Source organism: the organism of the source record quoted next, unplaced genomic scaffold (genome assembly GCF_019419815.1).
Source record: "Pyrus x bretschneideri cultivar Hongxiangsu unplaced genomic scaffold, Pyrus_bretschneideri_v1 Contig49, whole genome shotgun sequence".
Classification (NCBI taxonomy): Eukaryota; Viridiplantae; Streptophyta; class Magnoliopsida; order Rosales; family Rosaceae; genus Pyrus; species Pyrus x bretschneideri.
The window spans coordinates 1,873,991-1,893,195 of NW_025999786.1; the positions used below are offsets into that span (position 1 = coordinate 1,873,991).

At 36.4% G+C, this 19,205-nt stretch overlaps 1 protein-coding gene and 1 long non-coding RNA gene across 7 annotated transcripts; both read left to right on the top strand.

Annotated features, from left to right (window-relative positions):
* Positions 1-505: 505 nt before the first annotated feature.
* LOC125470167 lies at positions 506-5,792 on the top strand. 6 transcript variants are annotated; one of them, XR_007252404.1, is made up of 7 exons: positions 506-748; positions 929-1,229; positions 1,550-1,655; positions 2,862-2,952; positions 4,958-5,021; positions 5,155-5,486; positions 5,584-5,792. It is a non-coding gene; the product is annotated as an uncharacterized LOC125470167 (long non-coding RNA). The 6 variants fall into 6 exon arrangements; XR_007252405.1 differs by lacking the exons at positions 4,958-5,021; positions 5,155-5,486; positions 5,584-5,792 and adding exons at positions 3,655-3,723; positions 3,880-4,945; XR_007252406.1 differs by lacking the exons at positions 4,958-5,021; positions 5,155-5,486; positions 5,584-5,792 and adding exons at positions 3,655-3,723; positions 3,986-4,944.
* A 10,551-nt stretch (positions 5,793-16,343) lies between these two features.
* On the top strand, positions 16,344-18,728 carry LOC103931964 (protein FAR1-RELATED SEQUENCE 5-like). Its single transcript, XM_009341494.2, has 2 exons — positions 16,344-18,403; positions 18,626-18,728. Exons 1-2 carry the CDS (start codon positions 16,344-16,346, stop codon positions 18,726-18,728), a joined length of 2,163 nt encoding a protein of 720 aa, XP_009339769.2.
* Positions 18,729-19,205: the final 477 nt, after the last annotated feature.

The window sequence follows — 19,205 nt, forward strand, 5'->3', positions numbered from 1 at the left end:
CGGTGGTCGCCACGGTTGGCCATGGAGGGGATGGCCAACGGGATAGCCATGAAGTTTATGGCAGGTGTCTCGGGTATGATAATCAAAATTGCAGTAGGTGCAGTGGAGGGGAGGACGAGCAGAGGAGGGACGGGACGGGCCACGAACAGCCATGGGAACGGCAGAGAAAGCTGCCGAAAAAAAAATTAGGGCTAGGGTTATAAACCTGCTCTGTATACCATGTAGAAAAAGGTATGTAGGCTAAAAATTATATTTGTTATTGATACATGAATGTGGAAAAATGGAAGAGAATGCAAATGGAAGAGAATGCTTATTTTTTCATTGTCTTTCTCTACAAGATTACAAGGATATATATACATGATACAAATGTGTAGGTAGGACAAGGTAGCCGTCCTAGTGTGTAGGTAGGACAAGGTAGGACGGCTGTAGGACGGCTTATTCTTCCAATAATAATATTATATACAATTACACAAGGACTCCAACCATATTTCTTATTTGTCTAACAGTGCGCTCTTGTCTCCGCTCTATGGCTGCTTCTGGCAATCTTTTTCTTTCTTGTTTTCCATTCGGTCTCACCGCCATCAAACCCTTGCTGCCCTGAAAACTCTTCGCTTCGTATTTTCTCTCGCTCACAGCCACCTTCAAAACCTCTCAAAGCAGCAAATTCAGTTCTACAATCTCTCACACTTAATCCAAAACCCTCAAACCAAAAACTCGATTTCAAATATCAAGCGGCTACGGTTTTAAGGTATGAAGTCGACTCTGGGGTTTCAAAATCAGGAATCAGGGGGGATTTTTGTTTAATTTCAATATCAGTGAGGTTTTTTATTTTTTATTTTTATGTTCAACTTCATTTTCTGATTTTAGTTTTAATTTTAGATTAAATCTCATTATTTTGGTTATAATTCAATAAATTTGTGCGAAGTAGGTTTTCTGTTGGACAGCTCGACTTCTCTCTCTGCCATTCGACTGGTGTCTCCTCCACAAAGTCGAAAAGAAATTCTTGACAGCTTCCCTATTACCACTGCAAAAGCTTCTTCATATTCTCCCTCATTTCTTCATCCTAAACTCTAATTTCCAAAATTATTCGGTAATTTCACATTTTTAATTTTGTACAGGCGTGAGTACGATGCGTATTTCTACAAGGCCTTCAAGGTGTACACGCATCTATGGAAATTTCAGCAAGAAAATCGCCAGAAACTCCTCCCCCTGTCTCTCTCATTCTTGAGGTATCTGCCGTTGGATTCCGTTTTTCGTCTGAAATATTTAATTTTTTATTCGAGTTTGCTGGGATTTATTCGATTCAACTGGGGTGGGTTTTCAATTGTTTGGATTTTTTTTATTAATTTAGATTTCTGGTTTTTTTGTTTTGTTAATTTTTTTTGTTGGTACCGCAATGATAATTTCGTTCAATTTCAATTTCATTTTCTGATCTTTGTTTTAATTTTGGATTTAATCTAATTATTTTGATTCTTATTCAATAAATTTGTGTAAAGTAGGTTTATTGTTGGAGAAGTGGTTGACCTTTTAATTGTGCCTGTTGTGTTAGTGGTCGTTGCTGGACCGGCAAGAAAAAAGTCTACTTTGCATAACGACACACCTGCTTTTTTGCAGCAAGGACCAAAACAAGTACAAGTGAAGGCTCAACTGTTTGGGTATATCTCCTAAACCTAATTATTCTTATTTAAATGGAGTCTACTTTTACAGATACGAATTTGTATTATTTTATTCAACTGTCTGTGGAAGTCTTTTAATGCAAGCAATTAGATTTTCTTTTTCAATCAATTTGGGGGGTTTAGGATGAGAAGTGGTACACAGAATTGGTGTTTTGTAAGAGGACGAGGTTTTTCAATTTAGTCTGGTCAGAAAGTGAATGGAGGGAGTGGTGTGGGAAGAGATGGGAAAAGACTTCCGTGGTTGCCGGCAGCAAGAGCTAAAGGAGCAAAAGAGTTGGAGAAAGGAACTAGGGCGAAGACATCTGTTTTGTCTTGGGAGGAATCTGCAAAGAGGTTAGAGGAAGTCAGTGATAATGGTTCTTGGGGGAGAGCAGCAAAGAGTTTAGATGCAGATAGTAGTAAGTTGTCTTAGGACAATTCAGCAAGTATGTTAGAGGAAGAAACAAAGTCGAAAACTGGTCGTGCTTATTGGGAGGTGTCAAGAAATAGTTATGTTAGGAAAAATGGTGCATCAGAGCATGGGAGTAGAGAAGGTAGAACTGGAAGGGGAATTTTGGTAAGGGATCGTCAAAATGATTACTGTGGTAGGGACAGAAGATTGAGGAAAGCCGATACAGAAAAAATTTATGTTAGGAAAAGTGGTCCATTTGAGCATGGCAGTAGGGAAAGTAGAATTGGAAGGGGAAGTGCAGTAAAAGGAAAGAACTCCATTAGTTTGTTTTCACGATTAAGCTCTTTCCTTTTTTCATTCCTCATGCACTGAGAAGGCTGTAAAGAACAAAACTCCTTCCTCCCCTGTGCCGCGTGAACTAGCGGACCGATTACTAAGTGTGGATGCTCACTCCAGCATGAGAGAACCTTTTCGAAACTGGTTAGGAATGGGTGCCACTATCCCAGCTCAGATCCGTATATTCAGTCATACCGGCATGGCCCCACTGATTTGTTTTCAATGAAGAAAGAAGAAAAGATCGATGAACGATTAAGCGAGACTTTTCCTTAGAGAACCGACAGGAAGATGTCTATGGTTTAGATAAAACATATTATTTTGCAGTCTTCTGTTAATATTGTATGTATTTATAGTGTTATGGAAAGATTATTTGTGTTGCTATTCTTTGCTAAAATGTTTTTGCATAAATTTGCTTACATTTCTACTTCTATTCTAATCCCATGTATATTTGCTTGCAGTTCTATCGGAATCTTCTCTGAACCCAGAAAAAATTTAGCCTTCGGACGACGCTGACTGCTATAATCTAAGTGGTTTGGCAACTAATAGGTGGTATGCCCAATAACTCTTGCTGCTTTCGACAACCTTCAATTTCTTTCTCTTTCTGTACATATAATATATATTATCATAACATATATAAACAGATTTATACATACATAAATAAACATGCATACGCTCATTTGCTTGATTTGTGATGCTCAGTGAGCTTGAAAAAAAATTAGGCCCATTAATTTTTTTTTAATTTTTATAATATATCTCGGTTATTGAAATTGTATACTGTGTATCTATATCTTCTATATATATAAAGGGAGAATGCCAGTTTGGTGAAGCATTCAAAATACCAAGAATGCCCTCATTTTAAGAAAAAAAAAAAAGAACGCAAAATCATCTTAATAGAATATGGTTAAAATCGTAATACGCAACTATAATAGGGTTGAAATTGTAATACACACAATATAATATTCGGAGATGTTTTTACAACCGTTAGATGAAAGACATCCCCCATTCAAACAAATTGTGACCCTTAAGATGAAAGACATTCTACAAGCAGTGCTACAATGGAAACTGTAACCGACCGCACGTTCAAGAGGCCACAACCGCTTACTTAATCCCCAATATTCATAGAAAAAGGAGAAACAACTCAACCGCACATAGCCGTTTCTCACATTGTCTGTTTTATGCTTCTTCTTCGTCCACTTTCATCGTCTTAAATTTCCTATTCATTTTGCTCAATTTTTGTTCAATTTCGATAAGGTATTATAGCTCGGAGCTGATTTACAGATTTTAAAAATGGTGGATGCTAGGCAAAAAATGCTTGGACAGGTAATTCAATTTCAATGCCAAGACCGTTCGTTTCTTTTGGATAATTTTGATCTTCTGCTGATTTCGACTGAATTCTAAAAAAAAATTAATTTTCTTAGTTTAATTTGTAGTTGTTCATTTCTGATGAAGAGCTGTGAATGTTATGAATTGCTACAGGTTTAAACTAACGATCTGTTCAACAATATGAAATTGCTTTGTGTTTTAAGATCTTCATCCGAATAAAGTTTCGTTATTTTGTATGTTAACGGACACCCATTTGCAGTTCGAAGCCGATGTGCATATTTTGAAAATGGTGTATGCTGGGGCCAAAACGGCTTGGACAAGTAATTCAATTTCAATGGCTAGACCGTTCTTTATTTTTTTTTTTATTTATTATTTTTTTTTTGCGTAAGTTTGGTCTTCTGCTAATTTCGACCAAAAAAAAATAATAATTTGTTTAGTTTAATTTGTAGCTTCTTTGCACGAAGCGTCCTCCCTCCTCCTCCTACCCCACATCACTCTCTTCTGGAACGCAAAGCAAAACCTAAAATTTAAAAGAAAAAACCCAAAACCACTGCTCCCTTTTTGTATTGAAAATTCATTTGCTCTTTTCTTGAAAGCTTTCAAAAATCGAGTGACAATACCTTATCGAAATTGAACAAAAATTGAGCAAAATGAATAGGAAATTTAAGATGATGAAAGTGGACGAAGAAGAAGCATAAAACAGACGATGTGAGAAACGGCTATGTGCGGTTGAGTTGTTTCTCCTTTTTCTATGAATATTGGGGATTATGTAAGCGGTTGTGGCCTCTTGAACGTGCGGTCGGTTACAGTTTCCATTGTAGCAACTGCTTGTAGAATGTCTTTCATCTTAAGGGTCACAATTTGTTTGAATAGGGGATGTCTTTCATCTAACGGTTGTAAAAACATCTCCGAATATTATATTGTGTGTATTACAATTTCAGCCCTATTATAGTTGCGTATTACGATTTTAACCATATTCTATTAAGATGATTTTGCGTTTTTTTTTTCCTAAAGTGAGGCCATTCTTGGCATTTTGAATGTTTCACCAAACTTCCTTGACTTAGAGGATCATATAAATGATGCAACCTACATGGTGGAAAGGGCAGTGGTAACTCCTACAAATGAAGACGTTGATATGTTGAATGAAAAGATAATCAATATGTTTCCGGGTTTAGAAGAGACAATGTATTCATTTGATTCAGTTGAGGATGACACAAGGAATTTGTATCAGCCAGAGTTCTTGAATTCAATCTCACTTGGTGGTTTGCCTCCGCACAAGTTAACTCTGAAAAGAGGTGCGCCAATCATGCTTTTAAGAAATATTGATTTGAAATTGGGATTGTGTAATGGTATAAGATTATTGTGTCGTGGTTCTTACCAAAATCTTATTGATGCTGAAATTCTAACTGGATAATTTGCCGGATCCAGAGTTTTCTTACCAAGAATCCCTCTCAAAAGTACTGATACTGCTGGGCTTCCATTTGAACTTACAAGAAAGCAATTTCCAGTGAAACTAAGTTTCTCTATCACTATAAACAAATCTCAAGGTCAGACAATACCACATGTAGGCATTTACCTTCTAGATCATGTCTTCAGCCATGGACAATTATATGTGGCTTTATCGAGGGGGGTCTCAAAGTCAACCACAACCGTGTTAGTAAAAAGTGGCTCCATAGTAGGCCAACAAGGTGTATTTACACGGAATGTAGTATACAAAGAAGTCTTGCTTCATTCCAGCTAATTATGGTGATTCCTAATAGGTAACAGCTTTATTAACGATAACCTTTCAGTATGCATTTCTCACTTATCAATTAACTATTTTTATTTGATTTTTAATTTTCTCACTATCGTTTGTAGATTGGCAATGAAAATTTGAAACATCAATCATGAACAAATGGGTGGAAATTGCATCATTGATGTCAATATGTAAACTTTCTTTTCAAAAGAAACAGTGACATATAGACTCTATGAGTATTGTGAATAATGTACATATTGTTATGTAGGATTTATATTTTGACATTTAAATTGTTTTGTATTTTGCTACGAGTACTTACTGTTTTCATCTACTATTTTTTTTTTTATTTACATATACTTGCTATTGTTCATAGGCTTTAGGTAGGAACTTGCATCTAAAATCGTATGTTGTTTGATAAGTGCATGAATAACATTTAAATCATTACTTTACACAAAGTAAAAACGAAAAACATGATAACTTTTTAGGACGTGCATGATAAAAAAAGTTCCTCTTTGCACAATACATTTAAAGTATATCTTGACAATTACAATGAGAAAAACTAACACAATACACCTTTAGGGGCGCGTAGCGCCCGTGATGCAAAAATGCCTCTCGCACGCACGTTAATGCGTGCAGAGAGGCTAGTATTGTAATTAAATTCTAAATAATAATTAATTAACCAAAGAAAAGTATTTAATTATACAATATATGAAAATGTACATACAAGATGTCCAAATAAAAAAGAAAAAACTACAAGTAATCTTCTAGGTGAAGTGGCTACTGGGTATCGGCAGGGTGAAGTGGCTCGGAGGTTGAAGGTGTAGCAAGATCAGGTATTGGTAGTGAGATTTGGAGGCCGGTCATCTGTATGGCTCGTATAAGATCTCTCATCTGTCCGTTATAAGTATGACGCTGCTCGTCCTGGGCCCTTATCTGCTCCTTCATCTGCTCACCCTCGGCCCTCATCTGCTCGCCCTGGACCTCAAGCTGACCCTTTAGGGTTATCACTTCCTCCTTCAATGAATCGACCTCTGTGGTGTTTGATCTGGAAGAAGAGGCACCAGTCTCACGAAGTCGTGCTTTCCCCATGCACCGAACAACCTTGTCGTGACAACGACCGAAGTTCTGATCTAGGACATCAGTCAAAATCTGAAAACCTGCATCATCAGGTACTGTGACGTCCTCAATTGGGGTCTCCGGGGGAAGTTGCGATGTTGCTTCTTGGAGAATAGTAGTGCTCTTTTCCACCATAAGAGCCTGTAATAATAAAGAAAAAACATATATATAAATAATATTTGAACGATTCATACATATAAGAATAATAACAATTACATATACTTACATGAAGCTGCCCAGCGGTCTCATCTCCAGGTCGAACGTAAACGTCCTCGAACATGTCGATCTCTGGGAACTTAGAACCCTCCTGAAGAAAGAAAAAAAAACATTAAGAAAATTTTATTAATCAATAATAATAAATAAATTGTATAAAATTTCTAAATTAATATACTTTTACCTGACGTCGTGTCTGAAGCCTATATGAAAAGGGCTTCGAACCAGAATGGTGGAGAAGTGTCTTTGACTCCCGAGCTATCTTGCCAGCAACAGATTTCTTCTGTTAAACACACAATATACATGTTAATGCGACTATTTGAAATAAATTAATAAAAAAAAGCTTTAAAAAATAACTAAAACAATAATAAATTATTATTCAAATATTATGTACATACCACAAATTTTGGGTCCGTAAAATGTTTGCAAAGCCATTCCCAATCCTCTGGCCGGTCCTTCAACTCGCTTGGGCAACCATGTAGGCGAGCAATCTCCGGAGTATCCCATAGCTTAAAATGCGTGTGAAGATAGTTCTTCCAATGTTTGTACCAGATTGCTAAGGTCTCATCTAAGTAGGCCTTGACCTCGGGAAATATATCATCAAGATCGAAAATTACCTACGAATATGAAAAACAATAAAATAATAGTAAGAAATATAATAATATTAAGATAATATATTTTGGTTTTTAATATTTGTAAACAAAACTAAAAAAATGATATTGAATCCGAATTTGTTTATTTAGATGAAGAAAAGAATGCAAGAATAGGAAAAATAATTTATGAACCCAATGACATTCATGAACAAGCAACTCAGACATGGCATAAAGTACAAGATTATAATAAACAAGAATCGATAAGATTAGCTTATGAATTTGAAAAAGAAACAGAAGAGGTAATTACAAAAATTGATGAAATAGATCAAAATGAATTAAATAACGAGATACAAGAGTTGGATGATTTAATTTCATTACTAGATTCGATACATACCTAAGTAATCCAGTGAGTCAAAATGAATATACAGAACATCAAGAAGAACAATATTTTTATGCAGAGGGAGAAAGATGAGTCTTAAAAATCAAATTCGGATTGAATATATGGGAAAGAGGGAAAGAGGGAAAGAAAAGGGGAAAAAGGGAAGAAGGAAAGAGGTTTATACGGGAGGGAAAGAGGGAAAGAAAGAGGAAAAATCAAGTGGTCTATTAATTATATTAAGTGGTCTATTAGATTAAGAGGGAAAGAGGGAAAGAGGGAAAGAAAAAGGGAAAAAGGGAAGAAGGAAAGAGGTTTATACGGGAGGGAAAGAGGGAAAGAAAGAGGGAAAATCAAGTGGTCTATTAATTATATTAAGTTGTCTATTAGATTAAGAGGGAAAGAGGGAAAGAGGGAAAGAAAAAGGGAAAAAGGGAAGAAGGAAAGAGGTTTATACGGGAGGGAAAGAGGGAAAGAAAGAGGGAAAATCAAGTGGTCTATTAATTATATTAAGTGGTCTATTAGATTAAGAGGGAAAGAGGGAAAGAGGGAAGAAAAAGGGAAAAAGGGAAGAAGGAAAGAGGTTTATACGGGAGGGAAAGAGGGAAAGAAAGAGGGAAAATCAAGTGGTCTCTTAATTATATTAAGTGGTCTATTAGATTAAGAGGGAAAGAGGGAAAGAGGGAAAGAGGGAAAGAAAAAGGGAAAAAGGGAAGAAGGAAAGAGGTTTATACGGGAGGGAAAGAGGGAAAGAAAGAGGGAAAATCAAGTGGTCTATTAATTATATTAAGTTGTCTATTAGATTAAGAGGGCAAGAGGGAAAGAGGGAAAGAAAAAGGGAAAAAGGGAAGAAGGAAAGAGGTTTATACGGGAGGGAAAGAGGGAAAGAAAGAGGGAAAATCAAGTGGTCTATTAATTATATTAAGTGGTCTATTAGATTAAGAGGGAAAGAGGGAAAGAGGGAAAGAAAAAGGGAAAAAGGGAAGAAGGAAAGATGTTTATACGGGAGGGAAAGAGGGAAAGAAAGAGGGAAAATCAAGTGGTCTATTAATTATATTACGGGAAAGAGGGAAAGATGAGTCTTAAAAATCAAATTCGGATTCAATATATGGGAAAGAGGGAAAGAGGGAAAGAGGGAAAGAAAAGGGGAAAAAGGGAAGAAGGAAAGAGGTTTATACGGGAGGGAAAGAGGGAAAGAAAGATGGAAAATCAAGTGGTCTATTAATTATATTAAGTGGTCTATTAGATTAAGAGGGAAAGAGGGAAAGAGTGAAAGAAAAAGGGAAAAAGGGAAGAAGGAAAGAGGTTTATACGGGAGGGAAAGAGGGAAAGAAAGAGGGAAAATCAAGTGGTCTGTTAATTATATTAAGTGGTCTATTAGATTAAGAGGGAAAGAGGGAAAGAGGGAAAGAAAAAGAGAAAAAGGGAAGAAGGAAAGAGGTTTATACGGGATGGAAAGAGGGAAAGAAAGAGGGAAAATCAAGTGGTCTATTAATTATATTAAGTCGTCTATTAGATTAAGAGGGAAAGAGGGAGGGAAAGAGGGAAAGAAAGAGGGAAAATCAAGTGGTCTATTAATTATATTAAGTGGTCTATTAGATTAAGAGGGAAAAAGGGAAAGAGGGAAAGAAAAAGGGAAAAAGGGAAGAAGGAAAGAGGTTTATATGGGATGGAAAGAGGGAAATAAAGAGGGAAAATCAAGTGGTCTATTAATTATATTAAGTTGTCTATTAGATTAAGAGGGAAAGAGGGAAAGAGGGAAAGAAAAAGGGAAAAAGGGAAGAAGGAAAGAGGTTTATACGGAAAGAGGGAAAGAAAAAGGGAAAAAGGGAAGAAGGAAAGAGGTTTATACGGGAGGGAAAGAGGGAAAGAAAGAGGGATAATCAAGTGGTCTATTAATTATATTAAGTGGTCTATTAGATTAAGAGGGAAAGAGGGAAAGAGGGAAAGAAAAAGGGAAAAGGGAAGAAGGAAAGAGGTTTATACGGGAGGGAAAGAAAGAGGGAAAATCAAGTGGTCTATTAATTATATTAAGTGGTCTATTAGATTAAGAGGGAAAGAGGGAAAGAGGGAAAGAAAAAGGGAAAAAGGGAAGAAGGAAAGAGGTTTATACGGGAGGGAAAGAGGGAAAGAAAGAGGGAAAATCAAGTGGTCTATTAATTATATTACGGGAAGGAGGGAAAGATGAGTCTTAAAAATCAAATTCGAATTCAATATATGGGAAAGTGGGAAAGAGGGAAAGAAAAAGGGAAAAAGGGAAGAAGGGCTCGCACAATCATCCATTTGTTACAGTTGTCAAGGGCTCACACAATCATCCAAACCATAAAAGCTCAAAGAAACTATCTTTCAAATGATAATTGGTACTTTGAATTATAATGTGTTGAAATTAAAGGAATCAGGCCTTGGGTATATTGTGGGTTTTCCATTTTTTTTTCTTTTTCTAATTAGAAGAGGGTGATAAGTCACCTTCCATTCAAAGATATATTCCATGCCATGGGTTCCAATTGAGCCTAAGAAGAATGTTCGTCCGGCTGCAAGACGTAAAAGAAAGCGCTACTTGGGAGGCAACCCAATACACTGAATAAAACAAAGCATGTTCATTGATCTCCGAGAGATTACAAGTGCGAGAAAAAAAAAAGAGAGAGAGAAAGATGGAGCCTTCACAAAGGTTGTTTACGTGAAGCCCCACTACGTGGCAAAACTCTAGGAGCGGGAGGCATCGGAGCGGGAGGCATCGGAGCAAGAGGCATCGGAGCGGGAGGTATCAAAGATTGATCATTCGAGGCCTCAATACGTGGTGGAACGCTAGATGACGCAGGAAAAAGGTGCCTCTGGAAGAAAGCCGCAAGCCTTTGACGATCACTTTGAATTCGACTTTCAGATTCTTGCAGCTCATCAAGCTTCCTCTTCATGCCTGTCGAATAATTATTTGCAAGCACGTGCAAACTTCTATTCTCGTACTTAAGCTGTTTGATCTCTTGCTTAAGATTTTCCACCTCCGCCATCAATGATTCAACTTGACGGGATCGAGCAAGTAGGCGTTGGCCCATGTTGGAAACAAAGCCCGCACATTGAACACTGAGAGCTAGGGACTCTTGAACGGCCAACTCATCGGACAGTCCTGAAAGCAGCCTACTATCTTTAGGAGTGAGGAGGTTCCTAGCTACTATCGTAGCTGTTGTTGCATCTGTCATCACGGACTCTTCACCTGTAAGAGGGCCATTAGAAGATAAGAAAGACGGGCACCATACATTACCTTGACGCGGCGCAACCGGATCACTGCTGAGACTCAAATCTAAGCAAATGTTAGATGGGTTAGCCATTTTCAAAGATGTTCAAAGAGAAGGGTTGGATGGAGTAAAATCTCATAGGGCCGGAGATGATTTTCACGAATGGGCAATCTTCAAAGTGTGCATGTTAGAGGTGATCGATCACCTCTATAAAGGGAGAGACGACACAACCACCGATTCAAATTGAAGAGACACCACTCTTCAAATCTTAAAAGCCGGATTTTCCTGCGTAAATCTCGTCAATACTTTTCAGACACAATCTCGGCTTTTCAGATAACGCGTGCAACTTTGTCAAAAGCTCTCTAACAAAGTTGAAAACGCGTGGAGGTCATCATCCCAGCTACACATTTTTGCCGACAAGCGTGGGTGACAAAGCCGCAATCTCGGCTTTTCAGATAACGCGTGCAACTTTGTCAAAAGCTCTCTGACAAAGTTGAAAACGCTTGGAGGTCATTGCCGCATCCGCACTACTACTTGCCATTACAATTCCTATATACGTCAACATTCATGGCAAGGCATACACCCAAAAACGCATGACTTTCCTTCTCGGGCGAGAATGTAGCTGCAACCAAACCTCTCAACATGCTTTCTTCTTCTCTTGAGAACACCTATTCAACCATTGATGTACCCCCAAAGAAGATACCAGATGCCTGGAGTACAGATGAGGCAAGAGGAAACGGTGGATCGAAGCATGTGGAGATAAGCGCAACAAATATATGTGCTGATTCATTCGCTGCTTCTTCAAAAGCAAAAGTATCTCATATCATTAAGGGCGAAAGCAAAGGTATCTCATATCATAATCTTTCCCTGTCTTTTCCTTTGTCCTTGTTATTACTCGCATGGCAAAGTGAAAAGAGCAATCAGCCGGCACTTGGAGTCAGTCTTCCGATCTGGAACCGACTACCTGGAATCTATTCCCTGGTTGCTTACCTAGCGTTGCTCTCGAGTAGTCATCTTCAACGGTTGATACACTTCTAGAGAAGGGACCATATCTGCTTGGAGAACAGCTAAGACGAGTGACAATGAAAAATCATTCTAATTCGTACTCTTCAATACGAATTGGAAAGATTGAACAAAGAAACAGGTCATCACCTCCACCTCGTGCTTGCCTGCCATGTGTTAGAATCCTCCAGCCCAGTTCAAGATTAGCCTGTGGAAAATCAACGATTGGAGGAAACCAGAAAATCTTCCAGTCAAACTCAAGAAAATCTTCCAGAGGCACCTTTTTCCTGCGTCATCTAGCGTTCCACCAATATTGAGGCCTCAAATGATCTATCTTCAATGCCTCCCGCTCGGATGCCTCCCGCTCCTAGAGTTTTGCCACGTAGTGGGGCTTCACGTAAACAACCTTTGTGAAGGCTCCATCTTTCACTCTTTTTTTTTTTTTTTTTTTTTTTTTTTGGAACTTGTAATTTCTCGGAGATCAATGAACATGCTTTGTTTTATTTGTACCCGTTTTGCTTATAAGTACAAAATAAATAAATTTAAATCTACTCAGTAAATACATATATGAAAACAATGAATTGATTCGATCGTCAATTTAAAACATTTACACAAGTGGATACCACAAAAGAAAAAGGCAATGCAAGAACCCCAAAAGAAAAGCAAAAGGCCAAAACCTAAAAAAAAAAAAAAAAGGACTTTGCGTGACGTAGGTACATTTACGTTGCGCAAACCTGTTTTGCGCGACGTAGTTGTACATACGTCGCGCAAAGTCTTTTTTTTTTTTTTTTTTTTTTTTTTTTTTAAAAACCCGTTTTGCTTATAAGTACAAAATAAATAAATTAAAATTTACATTGTAAATACAGATACCATTGAATTTGATAGGAAATGCATTGTACGAAACTAATTTCAACGATCCAACCGTTAAACTTGTTTGTATATACTTGGAGATCTTATACGTCAAAAATCGCAAAAAACAAACATGCACATATTAAGTAACGGGACAAACCTTTTCGACGACTGTAAACGAAAAATCACGATTTAACGGTTATATTAACTCTGATTTTGATGATTTTTTACAGCTATACTGTTTAACCCTATATGAATACAATGAACAGATTCGATCGTCAATTTAAAACATTTACACAAGTGGATACCACCAAATAGTATATTATACTTAATGGAAGTATAAATAAACTCTAAGTGTTAGTGAATCTAATGTTTTGATGGGATACGCATTGTACGAAACTAGTTTCAATGATCCAACCATCAAACTTGTTCGTATATGCTTTGAGATCGCATACGCCAAAAATTGTAAAAAACAAACGTGCAAAGATCAAACAACGGGACAAACCTTTTCGACAGCTATAAACGAAAAATCACGATTTAACGGTTATATTAACTCCGATTTTGTTGATTTTTTACAACTACACTCCTTGATCTTGTATGAATGCAAGAAACTCATTTGATCGTCGATTTCAAATATTTACACAAGTGGATACCATAAAATCTTATGTTATACTTGATGAAAGCATAAATATACTCCAAGTGTTAGTGAATCTAATGTTTTGACGCGATACGCATTGTACGAAACTAGTTTCAACGATCCAACCGTCAAACTTGTTTATATATGCTTTGAGATCGCATACGCCAAAAATCGGAAAAAAAAAAAAAAACTTGTAGAGATCAAATAATGGGACAAAACTTTTCAACGGTTATAAACGAAAAATCACGATTTAACGGTTATTTTAACTCCGATTTTGATGATTTTTTTACAGCTACACTCTTTAACCCTATATGAATATAATGAACTGATTTGATCGTCAATTTAAAATATTTACAAAAGTGGATACCTCAAAAGAAAAAGGCAATGCAAGAACCCTAAAAGAAAAGGAAAAGGGCAAAAAAACAAAAAAATTAATAAAAAGGGACTTTGCGCGACGTAGTACAAAATATATAAATTAAAATCTACTTACTAAATACATATATCATTGAATTTGATGGGGGTACGAAATTAGATTCAATGATTCAACCGTCAAACTTGTTTGTATATACTTTGAGATCGCATACGCAAAAAATCGCAAAAAAAAACATTCAGAGATCAAGTAACGGGACAAAAAATTTCATCAGTTATAACCAAAAATCACAATTTAATGGTTATTTTAACTTCGATTTTGATGATTTTTTTACAGGTACACTCCTTAAGCCTACGTCACGCAAAGTTGGCAAAAAAAGGGTAAAGTATTCTTTGTTTGGTGCCAAGATCTTGCGCGACACATAAAACGTCGCGCAAAAGGCATTTGCGCGACGGAACTTTGCGCGACTAAGGCTAACGTTGCGCAAAATACCTTTGCGCGGCGCAGGAGCTAATGCGTCGTGTAAAGCTGTTTTGCGCAACGCCACTCTTTGTTGCGCAAAGTTTCGTCGCGCAAAGTCCTTTTGCACGACGTTTTGTGTTTTTGGTCGCGCAAACATACTTTGCGCAACGAAATGTTATGCGTCGCGCAAAATTCGGTCGCGCAAACATGTTCAGCGAACTTCAGGAATCTAAGCTTAGGGACGGCAAGGAAGTTCAGCCAAGTTCAGGTATTTTGTTTTATCTAAGTTAAGGAATTAATTCATCTCTTTTCCAAAAATATTCATCTTCTACATTTTGTCGTCTTATAGCTCTTAGGAAATTTGTGGTGGAGGGTTAAAATTCTGAAACAGCGACCTCTTTGTGCATCTGGTCCGTAATAGTGCACAAAAGAATAGACCAAACATTCCAACTCATTTCATAACCCAAAAAAAAATTCTAAACCGAAACTGTGATCTCCACCACAAAGAATTTGGAATTCTCCATTGTAAAATCTTAATAAAAAGAAGACCCAAAAAAACCTAATACAAATTCCTAAATTTCTTAGTGGGGTTTTACCATAAATTTGTTAATCAAAATCAAATACAAATCGTAACTGAAATGCCAAAATAATTAGAATATCACTAGCCTCTCTGCACGCACTAACGTGCGTGCGAGAGGCATTTTTGCATCACGGGCGCTACGCGCCCCTAAAGGTATATTGTGTTAGTTTTTCCCATTGTAATTGTCAAGATATACTTTAAATGTATTGTGCAAAGAGGAACTTTTTTTTTCATGCACGTCCTAAAAAGTTATCATGTTTTTCGTTTTTACTTTGTGTAAAGTAATGATTTAAATGTTATTCATGCACTTATCAAACAACATACGATTTTAGATGCAAGTTCCTACCTAAAGCCTATGAACAATAGCAAGTATATGTAAATAAAAAAAAAATAGTAGATGAAAACAGTAAGTACTCGTAGCGAAATACAAAACAATTTAAATGTCAAAATATAAATCCTACATAATAATATGTACATTATTCACAATACTCATAGAGTTTATATGTCACTGTTTCTTTTGAAAAGAAAGTTTACATATTGACATCAATGATGCAATTTCCACCCATTTGTTCATGATTGATGCTTCAAATTTTCATTGCCAATCTACAAACGATAGTGAGAAAATTAAAAATCAAATAAAAATAGTTAATTGATAAGTGAGAAATGCATACTGAAAGTATATCGTTAATAAAGCTGTTACCTATTAGGAATCACCATAATTAGCTGGAATGAAGCAAGACTTCTTTGTATACTACATTCCGTGTAAATACACCTTGTTGGCCTACTATGGAGCCACTTTTTACTAACACGGTTGTGATTGACTTTGAGACCCCCTCGATAAAGCCATATATAATTGTCCATGGCTGAAGACATGATCTGGAAGGTAAATGCCTACATGTGGTATTGTCTGACCTTGAGATTTGTTTATAGTGATAAAGAAACTTAGTTTCACTGGAAATTGCTTTCTTGTAAGTTCAAATGGAAGCCCAGCAGTATCAGTACTTTTAAGAGGGATTCTTGGTAAGAAAACTCTGGATCCAGCAAATTGTCCAGTTAGAATTTCAGCATCAATAAGATTTCGGTAAGAACCACGACATAATAATCTTATACCATTACACAATCCCAATTTCGGATCAACATTTCTTAAAAGCATGATTGGCGCACCTCTTTTCAGAGTTAACTTGTGCGGAGGAAAACCACCAAGTGAGATTGAATTCAAGAACTCTGGCTGATACAAATTCCTTGTGTCATCCTCAACTGAATCAAATGAATACATTGTCTCTTCTAAACCCGGAAACATATTGATTATCTTTTCATTCAACATATCAACGTCTTCATTTGTAGGAGTTACCACTGCCCTTTCCACCATGTAGGTTGCATCATTTATATGATCCTCTAAGTCAGGGAAGTTTGGTGAAACATTCAAAATGCCAAGAATGCCCTCACTTTACGAAATGGTGGTGTATTCAGACGCTGAAGCGTTTCAGGTATGCAATGCTTATGCTTTGAGGAAGGGGTTCAGTCTTCGTAAAGGGCATATTCGAAGAGATAAATCAAATAATGTTACGCAACGAGATTTTTTGTGTTCCAAGGAAGGGTTTCCACTATTTAAAGACTCATGCAATGACAACATGGTTGATAAACTAACTACACGAACAGGTTGCAAGGCCTTAATCAGATTTTCAGTAAATCAAGGTGTATGGAAGATTTCACATGTTAATTCAATTCATAATCATGAGCTTGCCAAGCCTGAAGAAAGACAATTTCTAAGATCAGGTAGAAAAATACACGATGCTCATGCTGGGGTCATTAGTTCTATGGTGGATGCAGGTATAAAGCCAGCAGAAGAAGTTGGAGGGGCTGAAAATGTTGGATTCACAAAGAAAGATTGTCAAAATTTTTTGTATAGGAAGAAGTTTGAAACGATGGAAGGAGGAGATGCACAAAGTTTGTTTAATCATTTCAAGGAAAGGCAAGCTAAGGATTCCAAATTTTTCTATTCGATACAAGTGGACCAACTGAATCGGATGACAAATTTTTTTTGGAGAGATGACAGATCAAGGTTAGACTATGATTGCTTTGGAGATGCTTTATGCTTTGATACTACATTTCGAACTAACAAGTACAATTTGATTTGCGCTGTATTTGTTGGAGTTAATCATCATAGGAAGAATGTGCTACTTGGTTGTGCTTTTTTGTTAGACGAAAGCACCGAATCATTTGTTTGGTTATTTAAGACATTCTTAGAGTCGATGGGCAATAAACAACCAAAGACTATTTTCATTGATGAAGATCAAGCAATGGAAAATGCTATTGAGCAAGTGTTTATGGGGACACGTCATCGGTTGTGTACTTGGCACATCGCACATAATGCTACAAAAAATATTTCTAGCCTTTATGCCAATCCTGAGTTCAGAACACATTTCAACAAGGTGTTTGGTGGTTGTCAAAGTGTACCAGAATTTGAAGTTGCATGGGATTCCATGACTAGTAAGTTCAACCTTCAAACTCATCCATGGCTTAATAAGCTATATAACCTTCGTAATAAGTGGTGTCCTGCTTTTAGCTTAGATACTTTCTTTGCAAATATGAAATCCACTCAAAGAGTTGAGAGTACAAATAATGTTTTCCATCAAATGTGTACAAAGACAACAAATATTATTGAGTTTGTGCTTTACTATGAGAAAAAGCTAGAAGACATGCGTTTGATAGAGTTACAAGAAGATTTTCGCTGCAAACAAGGTATGCCTCATCTCAAAGTAATTAGTGGAATTTTATGTCATGCAGCTGAGGTGTACACCAATAAAATATTCAAGTTCTTTGAAATTGAGTACATGAGTTGTTTGACAGTAAGGTTAAGAGAAGTTAGTAATGAAGAAGGTGTTACTATCTATGAAGCAACCGAAGAAGGTCATAAAAGAGTGAACACAATTGAGTTTATCTCTCATACTTCCATGGTTTCCTACTCATGTAAAATGTATGAAGCTAAGGGCATATTGTGTCGTCATGCTTTAAGGGTGTTTGATTCGAAATATCTTACTAGTATACCAACCCAATATGTATTAAAGAGATGGACCAAAACGGTCAAAGAAGGGATGCTTTTGAGTAGTGATTTAGATGATTCATCACCACAAGGAAATCTGAAGTCTGCTCAATCATTACGTCTCAGTCAATTGATGCATAAAGGAAATAGTCTTTTTAGCTTAGCGTCAATGAGTGATTGGGGTGCTCACATTGTTAGTGAAAAATTATCAGAGGCAATGAAGTTGGTTGAAAAGGACATAAAAGCAAAGAAAGCCTCGGATAAGGTTAAAAAGAAAAATAGCCTATCTACTTCCGGTGTTCAAGATGATGATCAACATATATTGGATCCTCCAACAGTGAGAGCTAAAGGGGTAACCAATAAGAGATTGAAAAGTGCTTTGGAAAAATCGAAGAAAGTGGCAAAAGTTAGATATACCTTGAAAATGTCACCACCTAATACTGTAGTTTCTGGTAATACTCATTCAATATGGTACTTTATACTTTTTATTGTGAATAAACTATATTATTATGTAATGAATATATGTACACTTGCAGAGCAACATAATCAAGAGTATATCAATGCTCCATCAAATATGACAACCTTCTATCCATCATTTCATGACTTTTATAATCAGGTTTGTATTGAAACTTATATTTGGAGTTATAAGTCACAATTTGTGTTATCATTCTAACATTTTGTTTATTGATTTAGGTTAATGGCAGTAGACATCTTGGATAACATAACTTTAGCTCTTCAACTTCAAGAATTCTTAGAAAAATGCGCAGATGTTGGAAACATAGAGCTCATGGATTGAAGATGGATGAATTGAAGAGACAATGTGGGATTTTTTTTTCTTTTTATTTATATAGTCTGGTTGCTTGACATTTAGTCAAAATAACTTTTACATTCACCTGGGATATCAAGTTTTTTAATAGCTAATGTTTTGATCAAAGTTTTATTTCAAATAGTATTATCTATAGTTCTTAATTATATTTGGTAGAGAATTACTTTCTTGAAAATAGAAAGTTACTACGATCAAAACAAAGTGAAAGATAACAAATATGAAAAAATTGACTCGATAATCTGGAGTGTGCACAGCAACTATTGTATAAAGAAAGAAAAGAAACTTATGGTTGCTTTCCATGATAAACTTGGAGTGGGTGCATAACCCTTTTTTTTTTTTTTTTTAAAAAGAAAGAAACAAACAAAACTGGGAAAGAAAGAAAGGGCAAGGAGTTGGCAAAACAAAGTGTGGTGGGGGGATTTGGGAAGAAAATAAATAGGGGGAAAG